Genomic DNA, 13,040 nt, shown 5'->3' on the forward strand with positions numbered 1-13,040 from the left:
CTTGTTCTCTTGGCAGAACTCTATTAGCCTTTGCCCTGCTTCGTTTTGAACTCCAAGGCCAAACTTGCCAGTTGTTCCTTTTATCTCTTGACTCCCTACTTTAGCATTCCAATCCCCTATAATGAGAAGAACATCCTTCTTTGGTGTCATTTCTATAAGGTGTTGTAAGTCTTCATAGATCCCCTTCATGGATCACTGCCTTGCCGTGGCGAAGGGGCTTGAATAACTCAGAGAAGCTATGAGCTATGCCGTGCAGGGCCACCCAAGATGGACAGGTCATAGTGGAGAGTTTTGACCAAACGTGATCCACCTGGAGCAGGAACCGGCAAGCCGCTCCAGTATCCCTGCCAAGAAAACGCCATGGACAAAGGCAACAGATACCAAGGTACTATGAAGCAAATAAACATTTGTGGATTAGGCAGCAGTTCCTACAGAAACTGAGAGGATCTCTTCATTTATTTCCAGGATCTGCCAACATCACAGAAGTAGAAATGATCATGATGGAGAAAGAAAAAGAAACAGGGGAAATGATCGCTCACAGAACAATGACAGTGTTATATCCTGGGATAATCATAAAGAGTTTCTGGCTCCTTATGAATCTCCCATTGCTTCAGAGACCAAAGAAGAGGACTTTAACTTAGATGGACATCTAGGAAATTGTGACTCCTGGGAATTGAACTGTGTTGCAATATACCTGAATGTGGTCAAAAGTGGCAGAATACTATCTTAAGAACAAGGAAGTGAGAAGACAGGAGGCCTCCCTTTTAGGCATTTACAGTTAAGAATGTCTTTAGTTATGCAAATAAATTAGAAATCTTAGGCAGAAATTTAATTTCAATGCTAATTCCAAGAAATTAGCAACAATGGGTTTAGAGACTGAGTTGATGTAAACATGCACAAATTTCCAAAAACACGGTTAGACTACATATGTGAGGAAATGGGAGAAGGATTTGCGAAGTGCAAAGGGTGGGTTTACTTTAAGTATCTTTCTAGGCATTTGTGTGGTGGCTTTCAGGCTTATTAATTCAATCTGGAACTTGATACACATTTACTTGGGAGTACGTTCCATTGAAGTTATAGACATGTATAGCATAAAGGGTCACAGCGCCATCTAAGTCACTGCTGATGTACAACAGTGGTTGTGTTCTGCATGTTGACCTTACCTGTCTTTTCACCCTACCTTACTCTTCCTTTAGGTGTTCCTATTGTGCAGCTATGGATCACCCCCAAAGATGTTCCTTCAGCCAGCCTGCCCTCTTATTCTTTTTGTACTTCTTTGGCTTCCTGTCCCTCTCTACATTCTTGTACTTGTCTGAAAAAATACCATATCAGCAGTGGAGGATCAGCTTCAAGAATGCATGCAATTTCCCAAGGATGGGAGCTCCTGTTTCCGAAACGGCCACCACCACTTTTTCTCGGTCATACTATAACACCACTTCTTCCAGGTCATCCTCTAAGACAATGGATAGTGGTATATGGACAGTGAACTCCATTGGCCGTTTGGGAAACCAGATGGGGGAATATGCCACCCTCTATGCCTTAGCCAAGATGAATGGACATAAAGCCTACATCTATCCTGCCATGCACCAGTACCTCTCACCAATATTCCGGATCACTTTGCCTGTGATCAATGCTGAAGTGGATAAAAAGATCCACTGGAAGGACTTTGTTCTGCATGATTGGATGTCAGAGAGTTATAAACACATCAAAGGCAAGTATGTCCGGCTGACGGGCTACCCATGTTCTTACACCTTTTATCACCATATCCGCCAAGAGATACTTCAGGAGTTCTCCTTCCATGATCACATCAAGGAAGAAGCCAATCAATATCTTCAGGAGCTACGGGGGCAGCGCCAGGAGGTGACATATGTTGGCGTGCATGTCCGCAGAGGAGATTATGTCTATGTGATGCCCAAGATCTGGAAAGGTGTGGTGGCTGACAGAGGCTATTTGGAGAAAGCCATGAACTATTTCAGAGAGAAGTACCCCAATCCCATCTTTGTGGTGACCAGCAATGGGATGGAGTGGTGCAAGGAAAACATCAATGCCTCCAGGGGGGATGTTTATTTTTCTGGGGATGGGCGTGAGTCCTCTCCAGGGAGAGATTTTGCTCTCCTTGCTCATTGCAACCACACAATAATGACGATTGGCACTTTTGGCATCTGGGCGGGCTACCTGGCTGGTGGGGAGACCGTCTACTTGGCCAACTACACCCTCCCAGACTCTCCCTTCCTTAAGGTCTTCAAGCCCTCGGCAGCCTTTTTGCCTGAATGGATTGGGATTCCAGCGGACCTTTCCCCTTTGCTGTCCAAGAATTCTTCCCAAGTCCAGAAGCCAGAAGCTTGAGCAGATAGCTGCTGATTCAGGTCAAATTAGATACTGTTGGAAGGACTTGTTTGGCACTGATTCCATGAAGCATGTATGTGAGAGTGGTCACCAGCACTCCTGACTGGGCGCTCAAAGACCTAGCTTGGTCAAACACATTGATTCCACCTCTTTTAGACCTCACTTTGCAGTAAGGTGAAGAGGCTGGGTCAAAACCATATTCTAAGCCCTTCCACCACCAAGAACTTATCAGCAATATGTACACAGGCACCATTTATTCCCTCCCTGGTTCCATTGCAGAACTTTATCTCGCCCCTTATTAGCTCTCTATTTATAGGCTTTGGGAGGAGTAAGAGCAGGAAAACGTTCAATACAAAGCAAGGAAGATGTTTTGCTTTGGTTTCTAGCCTGGTCAATTGTCAATAATGCGCTCAGAGCGACCCACTTCCAGAACTCCCTACTGCTGCCTTGCTTCTTAGTGCCCCCTATGTAATCCGATTGCTTCCCCCAAATTCTTTTATATATATATAAGATATTTATTAAAGTTTCACAAATTATATAAACAAACAAACAAACAATACAAACAAACACAGACAAGAAAAAACAAGTATAATTTCGAATCCTTATTTTCTTAAAACTTACTTCACCGACCTCCTCATACCTCCCCTTTCTGCATTCCAATTTCAAATATTTAGTTCAGCAAATCCTCACCCTTAATTTTATCTAATTGTTAACCTTTCTTTTTTTTTAACTTAATCTTTACAGCTGTAATCCACTTAATTTCTAAAACCGCATCATTCTAACACATTAATTTTACAATGTTTCTTAAGATAGTTCTTAAATTTCTTCCAATCTTCTTCCGCCGTCTCTTTTCCCTGGTCTCGGATTCTGCCAGTCATTTCTGCCAGTCCCATATAGTCTATCACCTTCATCTGCCATTCTTCCAAGGTGGGTAGATCTTGTGTCTTCCAATACTTTGCGATGAGTATTCTTGCTGCTGTTGTAGCATACATAAAGAATGTTCTGCCTTTCTTTAGCACCAATTGGCCAACCATGCCCAGGAGAAAGGCCTCTGGTTTCTTAAGGAAGGTATATTTAAATACCTTTTTCATTTCATTATATATCATTTCCCAGAAAGCCTTAATCTTTGGGCATGTCCACCAAAGGTGAAAAAAAGTACCTTCAGTTTCTTTACATTTCCAACATTTATTATCAGACAAGTGGTAAATTTTTGCAAGCTTGACTGGGGTCATGCACCACCTATAAATCATTTTCATAATATTTTCCTTTAAGGCATTACATGCTGTAAATTTCATACCGGTGGTCCACAACTGTTCCCAGTCAGCAAACATAATGTTATGACCAATATCTTGAGCCCACTTAATCATAGCTGATTTGACTGTTTCATCCTGCGTATTCCATTTCAACAGCAAGTTATACATCTTTGACAAATTCTTAGTTTTGGATTCCAACAACTCTGTTTCTAATTTTGACTTTTCCCCCTGGAAGCCAATTTTCCTGTCCAATTTATAAACCTCCATTATCTGATAATAATGGAGCCAATCTCTCACTTTATCTTTCAATTTTTCAAAACTCTGCAATTTCAGTTTGTCTCCTTCTTGTTCCAGAATTTCCCAATATTTCGGCCATTTGGCCTCCATATTAAGCCTTTTCAAAGCTTTCGCTTCCATCGGTGATAACCACCTTGGGGTTTTATTTTCCAATAAGTCCTTATATCTTATCCAAACATTAAACAATGCTTTCCTTACAATATGATTTTTAAATGCTTTATGTGCTTTGACCTTATCATACCATAAGTATGCATGCCATCCAAATACATTGTTAAAGCCTTCTAAATCCAAAATGTCTGTATTCTCAAGAAGTAGCCACTCTTTCAACCAGCAGAAAGCTGCTGATTCATAGTAAAGTTTTAAGTCTGGCAGGGCAAATCCACCTCTTTCCTTTGCATCAGTTAATATCTTAAATTTTATTCTAGGTTTCTTGCCCTGCCAGACAAATCTGGAAATGTCTCTCTGCCACTTCTTGAACCAGTCCATCTTGTCCACAATTTGCAATGTTTGAAATAGAAACAACATTCTAGGCAATACATTCATTTTGATCACAGCAATGCGGCCTAGCAATGAAAGCTTCAAATTTGACCATGTTTCTAAATCTTTTTTTACTTCTGCCCAGCATTTCTCATAATTATCTTTAAATAAGTTCACATTTTTAGCTGTCATGTTAATCCCCAAGTATTTCACTTTCTTAACCACAGTTAAACCTGTTTCATTCTGGAACCTCTCCCTTTCAGTAGCTGTTAAATTTTTCTCTAATACCTTAGTTTTTAGCTTATTCAGTTTGAATCCTGCAACTTGACCAAACTCTTGAATTAGTTCTAAAACTCTTTTAGTACTAGTGTCTGGCTCTTGTAATGTCATCTGCAAATGCTCTCAATTTGTACTGTTTAACTCCGACCTGTACCCCTTTAACCAGCTGGTCCCTTCTGATCATGTTCAGCAAAACCTCTAGGACCGTGCTTCCCCAAATTCTTAACCCCCCACCTCCGAGTTTGATTGAAGACATCACACAATATCATGTCTTGGGAGTCTCGATCTGGTGGATTGTCATGACAACGGGGAATCATGTGAGCATCCTATGATATTTGTAGGCCACCATGGACCAATAGGCAGAAGAAACTGGACATGGGTCAAAATGGAATATCCGAGGTGACCTCTCTATGATGACAGTAGGTCATCATGGATCAAGAGCATGAGGTTTGGAAAGCCCTAGCCAATCAGGGGAGGGGGAATCTGGACATGTTGCAGACTGGCTTTTTCTTTTCTTTTCTTTTTTGGCATGCATAGTCATGCTGTGAGGAGTGGAGGAGGCAGCAAAACCAGTCATGGTTCCTGTGGGTTTTACCTACTTTCCTGCTGATATGAAAAAAAGCTGTAGTAGTGTAGCAAGAAAGCGATCAGTACTAAGGAGCTAATCATTTCCCCCAAGAGCCATGAAGATTAAGCCTAAAAAGGGAGAGTCGGGGAAGTTTTAGACTATCTGTTAAAAGCTTAACAAAACAAGTATTTCTGAGCCTCCTCATTTTGCCCATGCAGCAGTTCCGGCCAAGCCTACCTGTCTTCCCTTTGACTGTCAGGTGCAGGAGAGGCAAAGCCTACAGCGCAGCCAAATTCAAAAGGAGGAATCTGGGGTGCGCTCTAACTGTGCATGCGCACTATGCCTTGAAAGCACAGGAAGCAGACTTCCCCACTTGAGGCCACCATTATTGTTGCCTTCTTGGTGTTCCGGGTAGAGCTCAGAAATAAGTTCATCAGCTTTAACTCCAGAATCTTCAGCCAGGGCTCAGAATATGGCTTCAAAGGCCTCGGCATATTTTTGGATATCATACGGATCAGGACCTCGACAAGACTAAACAGAGATTTGAATTGTTTTTAAGTTGCTTTGTATGGAAACCTATATTGAGTGAAGCAGGGGTGCCAACTTGAATCAAATATTGCGGGGGCCCAGGTAAGTCCTGCCCCATACAACTGATCACATGATGAAGTGCACACACTCAATTTGAATGGCAATGCCTATCAACTTGGGATCCAGTGTGGTGTAGTGGTTAAGAGCGGTAGACTCGTAATCTGGTGAACCGGGTTCGCTTCCCTGCTCCTCCACATGCAGCTGCTGGGTGACCTTGGGCCAGTCACACTTCTCTGAAGCCTCTGAGCCCCACTCACCTCACAGAGTGTTTGTTGTGGGGGAGGAAGGGAAAGGAGATTGTTAGCCGTTTTGAGACTCCTTAGGGTAGTGATAAAGTGGGATATCAAATCCAAACTTTGTGGGAGCCCAGCCCCCACAAATATTTTATTGTGGGGGCCAAAGCTCCCACAGCCCCTAGGAGTTGGCTCCTGTGTAATGAAGCCAGTAGGTTTTCAGCTAACCTTGGCATATGAAGTGATCTGCTTCGCCAACTCTGTCTCTGTTGCACCACCACAAGAAAATCTGGAGGCAATTTAAAGCTCTTCCTCTCTGCTCATTGTATGGTATTGGGTACATATCTTTGTTACATTTTCATTGAAATGATATCCATCTTGACATAATAATAAAAATAATTTATTATTATTTATACCTATTATAATTTATTATAATTTATACCTCACAAATCTGGCTGGGTTTCCCCATCCACTCTGGGCGGCTCACAACAGAATATTAAAAATACAATAAAACATCAAACGTTAAAAACTTCCCTAAACAAGGCTGCCTTCAGATGTCTTCTAAAAGTCAGATAGGTGTTTATTTCCTTGACATCTGATGGGAGGGCATTCCCATCACATCAGGGTTCCTGTAAATATGAAATAGTATAAAACACTCTGCCAAATCTGAAATGTTATTACACAAAGTAGGATGGTGCAGCAGATAGTTTTGATAGAACTCAGTGTATAGAGACTATATGTCATACAGGTGCATAGATCACCCTCTGCCGGCAAACCCTGTTCCAGCAAGTTTGTCCCAGGAGACAGCCACACATGGGATTTGATGATGACCTGCACGTAAAGTCCAATGATCTGGACAGCCTGGTGGCGCCCCAGATTCTTTCTTCTTTGGTTTTTAGACCAGACTCCCTTCCCTCCACGATTCCAAACACATACTTTCTGAAATTTAAAATCAGGTTCAGGCTATCTGAGATAGGCTTTTGTTATTAACATTCTTTATCAGTATTACCAGACCAACCAAAGACATTTTCGCACTTCAGGCAAACCACAAAACGGCATCTCCCCTGCCAGGGGGGAAAAGAATGACCAAAGATCTACATTGGGAACAAGAGAGGAGTGAATATCTATTTTCAGAAAAAAGGCGATGGATCGAATCAACTTTATGCAGTGGTTGAATTGGAAATCAAAATCAAAGTGGGGGGATGGCATACTCTCCAACATTTCTCTGAGGAAAACAGGGTTGTCCCATTCTACAATGATAATGTTACTATTTATACCCCATACATCTTATTGGGCAGCTTCCAACATATGTAAAAACATAATAAAACATTAAACATAAAAACCCCTTCTCTATACAGGATTACCTTCAGACGGCTCAGGGGGGTCAGATAACTCCAACATTTATCCAATGACAACAGGGACATCCTAAGGAAAAGTGGAACATTCCGGGATCAAATCAGAAACCGGAACGGCTTCTCTAAATTAGGGATGTCCCTGGAAAATAGGGACACTTGGAGGGTTTGGGATGGGCTACTCTGAATCATGTCAGGGAGGTGCAGACTCCAGAAGACCCTAGGGAACAGCTCCAACTGTTTCCTCTCTAGGGATGGGAGGAGACTAGCAGTACATCCTATTTGCTGAGAGGCCGCAATACAGTCACCATGGGGGTCGGCAGCTGAGGAGGCTACAAATCCGGCCTCCAAGGAGAGTGCTGAAGCTGTTCCTGTCTCTTTGATGGTGGCAGCAGGTGGTGATGCGTTTCTTGTAGGCCGGATCTGCTGCCCCTTGTGTATACCGCCACACAAGATGGCCACCTCTCCTTGCCTCATGGGTGGTTCATCTCTGTGGGCATGTTTCGTAAGTAGATATATAGAAATATATCGTGCTATGAATTTCCTTCACCCTTATTGCTTCATTAATACAAATGCATAAAAGTGCTTTTCATGCAATATCTGGTTTCAGTGGATGAAATCCACCAGTTTTGTTGAATTTATTAAACTAAATAGTTTCCATTGGATTGTGATTAAATATGCAATTAACTGCTTTTTTATAGTTTTATTGTGTTGTTATCTTCCTGGGGAAACCCAGCCAGATGAGGGGGGTATAAATAATATATTATTATTATTATTATTATTATTATTATTATTATTATTATTATTATTATTATTATTTCTTTTTGGGTTGTGCAAACCACTATTCTGAATCATGCTTTTTAAAGGACAGGGTAGGGGGCACTGTGGATGAGTTTCTGGAACCAGGGGGTGGGTAATGGGGCATGTGTGGCCTGAAATATTTGGGAACCAGTGATATATACTATGGCTCACTTGCATTCAAAACAACAGTGGGGAGGAGAAACCTGCATAACCAAGTCAGCTGGGCAGCAGCTCCAGGAAAATACAAATATATGTATCATATGATATTTTTGCCAGGAGAGAGATGGGGGACACACACCTGCCCATAGTGATATATTTGGATTAAGAGTGAGTGGTGTGGAATGACAATACATCCTTTAAAAATAAATAAATGGTGTCATGGGCTCAGGAGCAGAGGCACAGGGGAGAGAGGAGATGGAGAGCAAATGGGAAGGATCTGAGGGCAGCGGAGGGGAGAATGACAGTGACCCGAGAGATTCCATGAGCCTCTCCAGCGAATCAGAAGATTCCCAGAAGGGGGCGCCGGTGGTCAGGGCAAGGGGGGTCCCAGGGGGGACGCACCAGAAGCAAGGGGCCAGCGGGGACTCCCAAAGCAGCAGCTGGAGATCAGGACCAGCTTCCCCACCAGAGCGTAGCGGGGGGGAAGGTTCCCACGTGTCAGGGCCAGCGTCTCCTCCAGCAGGGAGAGGAGATGAGTCAGGGCTGACCACGCCTCCATCGGAGAGCGGGGGAATGGAGGGGAGGTCAGATCCAGCTAGCCTCCCCGAAGGGGAGAGCAGTGACAAGAGCAGTGTAATGGTCAGGAGGAAGGTGACCGGCTGGGCGCGCGCGCCAAGTTCAAATGTACAGGCGCGCGGGACAGCAGAAAACCCGGATTGGGAACCAGGTCCTAAAGCCCGCCGGAAGCAGGGAGAAGACTCAGGGGACTCAGCGTCAGAAGAGTCTAGGAAGGGGGAGACCCCAGCGGACAGGCGGACCCAGAGGAGGAAAGAGCAGAGGAAGAGGTGGAGCAAGGCTAGAGTCTTAAACTGGTGTCAGGGGGGGGGAGGAGACTCAGACGGAGCTTCAGCGGTCTAGAGTTTCAGACGTAGAGCTGCACGCTGCGGCTGTGAAAACGAAAATGAACTTCAATAAAGACTTTTGTATATAACAACGGAGTGGCGTTGGTCCTTTGTGAGCTGGGACCTAGGGCAGCTCTGACAAATGGGATAGTGATTCTGTGCCTTTAACAACTAAGGACATGCTGCTTTTTAAGGGACCAAGTGGCAGTGAGTTGAAGATAGTGAAAGCAGTTGAAGGTGGGATGCAGGAATGTCTAGAGCAGGTGTCGCCAACATTCCAACTCACATCAGCTCTGACCAGCGTAGCCAATGGCCAAGGATGGTGGGACTTGCAGTCTGAGAACATCTGGAAGCCAACATATTGGCTAGCCCTGTTCTGGACCTTGGGGTATCATGGTGAGGAAAGACTTCAGATGGGGGGGGGGGGCAAGCTACACTTGTATTTCCCACTCTGCCTTTTCCACAGAGTCCCATCCCTGTCCATCATTCTCAATACTAGAGCAAATATTTTGCAGGAAGAAATTCCAACATTCAATCCATTGCATTCCCAGCTGAAACATATCTGGGATTAGGGCTAAGGCAGACTTTTCTCTGACCTGAAATGTTGCAGACCCACTGGCAGTCAGAGTAGATGCTCCTGGGCTCAATATGCCCACTTACTGAGCTAAAGTTCCCAATGTTTTTAGTACGAAAGGAAGCCTCTTCAAAGTGCAGTTATGTCCATGGTGCCTGTGTCCATATTGTTCCTAAGTGCTTGGTGGTGGAAGGGCTTAGGATATGGTTATGTTCCAACCTCTTCACTATACTGCAAAGTAAGGTCTAAAAGAGGTGGAATCAATGTGTTTGACGAAGCTAGGTCTTTGAGCCCCCTGTCAGGAGTGCTGGTGACCACTCTCACATACATGCTTCGTGGAATCAGTGCCAAACAAGTCCTTCCAACAGTATCTAATTTGACCTGAATCAGCTACTATTTGGTCAAGCTTCTGGATTCTGGACTTGGGAAGAATTCTTGGGCAGCAGAGGGGAAAGGTCTGCTGGAATCCCAATCCATTCAGGCAAAAAGGCTGCCGAGGGCTTGAAGACCTTAAGGAAGGGAGAGTCTGGGAGGGTGTAGTTGGCCAAGTAGATGGTCTCCCCACCAGCCAGGTAGCCGGCCCAGATGCCAAAAGTGCCAATTGTCATTATTGTGTGGTTGCAATGAGCAAGAAGAGCAAAATCCCCCCCTGGAGAGGATTCTCGCCCATCCCCAGAAAAATAAACATCCCCCCTGGAGGCATTGATGTTTTTCTTGCACCACTCCATCCCATTGCTGGTCACCACGAAGATGGGATTGGGGTACTTCTCTCTGAAATAGTTCATGGCTTTCTCCAAATATCCTCTGTCAGCCACCACACCTTTCCAGATCTTGGGCATCACATAGACATAATCTCCTCTGCGGACATGCACTCCAACATATGTCACCTCCTGGCGCTGCCCCCGTAGCTCCTGAAGATATTGATTGGCTTCTTCCTTGATGTGATCATGGAAGGAGAACTCCTGAAGTATCTCTTGGCGGATATGGTGATAAAAGGTGTAAGAACATGGGTAGCCCGTCAGCCGGATGTACTTGCCTTTGATGTGTTTATAATTCTCAGACATCCAATCATGCAGACCAAAGTTCCTCCAGCGGATCTTTTTAGCCACTTCAGCATGGAGCACAGGCAAAGTGATCCGGAATATTGGTGAGAGGTACTGGTGCATGGCGGGACAGATGTAGGCTTGATGTCCATTCATCTTGGCTAAGGCATAGAGGGTGGCATATTCCCCCATCTGGTTTCCCAAACGGCCAATGGAGTTCACCGTCCATATACCACTATCCACGATCTTAGAAGATGACCTGGAAGAAGTGGTGGTTGTGTTATAGTATGACCGAGAAGAAGTGGTGGTGGTGAGGGAAGCAGGAGCTCCCATCCCTGGGAAATTAGATGAATTCTTGAAGTTGATCCTCCACCGCTGATATGGCATCTTCTCATACAGGTGCAAGATTGTAGAGAGGGACAGGAGGCCAAAGAAGTACAAAAAGAATAAGAGGGCAGGTTGGCTGAAGGAACATCTTTGGGGGAGATCCATAGCTGCACAATAGGAACACCTAAAGGAAGAGTAAAGTAAGATGAAAAGACAGGTAAGGTCAACATGCAGAACACAACCACTGTTGTACATCAGCAGTGACTTAGATGGCACTGTGATCCTTTATGCCATACATGTCCATAACTTCAATGGAACTTACTCCCAGGTAAAGGTGTATCAAGTTCCAGATTGAATTTAGAAACCTGAAAGCCACCACACAAATGCCTAGAAGAATACTTAAAGTAAACCCACCCTTTACACTATGCAAATCCTTTTCCCATTTCTTCACTTATGTAGTCTAACCGTGTTTTTGGAAATTTGTGCATTTTTACATCAACTTTGTCTCTAAATTAATTGTTGCTAATTACTTGAAATTAGTCTTTCGGTCTAATTTTTTTTAATATATTTGCATAACCAAAGACATTTTTAACTGTAAATGCCAAAAAGGGAGGCCTCCTGTCTTCTCATTTCCTTGTTCTTAAGATAGTATTCTGCCACTTTTGATTACATTCAGGTATATTGCAACACAGTTCAATTCCCAGGAGTCACAATTTCCTAGATGTCCATCTAAGTTAAAGTCCTCTTCTTCGGTCACTGAAGCAATGGAAAACTTAAAAGGAGCCAGATACCCTTTATGATTATCCCAGGATATAACACTGTCATTGTTCTGTTAGCAATCATTTCCCATTTCTTCTTCTTTCTCCATAATAGTCATTTCCACTTTTGTGATGTTGGCAGCTCCTGGAAATAAATGAAGAGATCCTCTCTGTTTCTGTAGGAACTGCTGCCTAATCCACAAATGTTTGTTTGCTTCATAGTACCTTGATATCTGTCCATCCAGTTCCCAGCAAAGAATCCAACTTTCCCATGTTCTGTTGCTCATGGTGGGGAGAAGGGAGTGACCTTTGCTTCTCCATCCCCTCCACTGTTCCATCTCTCCACCACCTGGTCTTGCTTCTTGTATGTGTTTTGGTGCCCCCCCACCATGCACACACCCACACCGAGAGAGAGAGAGAGAGAGAGAGAGAGAGAGAGAGAGAGAGAGAGAGAGAGAGAGAGCAAAGAGATACCCCAGCAATGCTTCTCACCTGGTCTCAGGGAAGAATTGACCTGGAGCTCTAAGTTGCAACCAGCCTCCAGAGGTGTTCTGAGAAATGTGGGCAGGACTCCAGAAAAAAGTGAATCTGGTTTTATCTGCCTCCCTGCAGCGTTGCACCCTTCCTGTGGGACTTGCCCCGCCTGAGTAAGAATAAGGAAAAGCCACAGGTATTAAAATGTTGACATGTTAACAAGATTTTTACAAGGAAGTTACTGCTTTTCTCCGGACCTGTCATAAAACCTGTACAGAAACCCTTGCAGATCATAATTTAGCAATCATAAATGGCCATTTTGCACACCAGATACATGCATCTGACTTTAGAACTGCCCGAGGCCCTTTGGCCACTTGTTTTCTGCCTGCACTCCGAGCAAAAACAAGAAGTCCTCCTGTTCCAACAGTGTATCTTACAATCTGAATGCAGGAGTTATATAATTGCTTAGAATTGTTGGTTAAGATGTCTAGCAGCCCTCCAAAAACACATTAAATAGGCCATAGAGTGTTTAATCAGCCAAAGGCCTGCTTAGAGAGAAACGTTTTTGCCTAGTGTCTAAAGATATGTAATGAAGGTGACAGGTGAGCA

General features: G+C 43.9%; 2 protein-coding genes across 2 annotated transcripts; one reads left to right on the forward strand and one right to left on the reverse strand.

The window, feature by feature from the left end:
- Positions 1-1,374: 1,374 nt before the first annotated feature.
- Positions 1,375-2,635, forward strand: LOC310691575 (galactoside alpha-(1,2)-fucosyltransferase 2-like; the record flags this gene model as incomplete). Its single annotated transcript, XM_083471435.1, has 1 exon — positions 1,375-2,635. The coding sequence occupies one exon, from the start codon at positions 1,375-1,377 to the stop codon at positions 2,344-2,346; it is 972 nt and encodes a 323-aa protein (XP_083327561.1). The 3' UTR covers positions 2,347-2,635.
- Positions 2,636-10,230: 7,595 nt separating this feature from the next.
- On the reverse strand, positions 10,231-11,259 carry LOC310692505 (galactoside alpha-(1,2)-fucosyltransferase 2-like; the record flags this gene model as incomplete). The annotated part of the gene is made up of 1 exon (XM_083473451.1): positions 10,231-11,259. The coding sequence occupies one exon, from the start codon at positions 11,257-11,259 to the stop codon at positions 10,231-10,233; it is 1,029 nt and encodes a 342-aa protein (XP_083329577.1).
- Between the last annotated feature and the right edge of the window lie 1,781 nt (positions 11,260-13,040).

This window comes from Podarcis liolepis, assembly GCF_965112155.1.
Source record: "Podarcis liolepis genome assembly, chromosome: 13".
Taxonomy (NCBI): domain Eukaryota; kingdom Metazoa; phylum Chordata; class Lepidosauria; order Squamata; family Lacertidae; genus Podarcis; species Podarcis liolepis.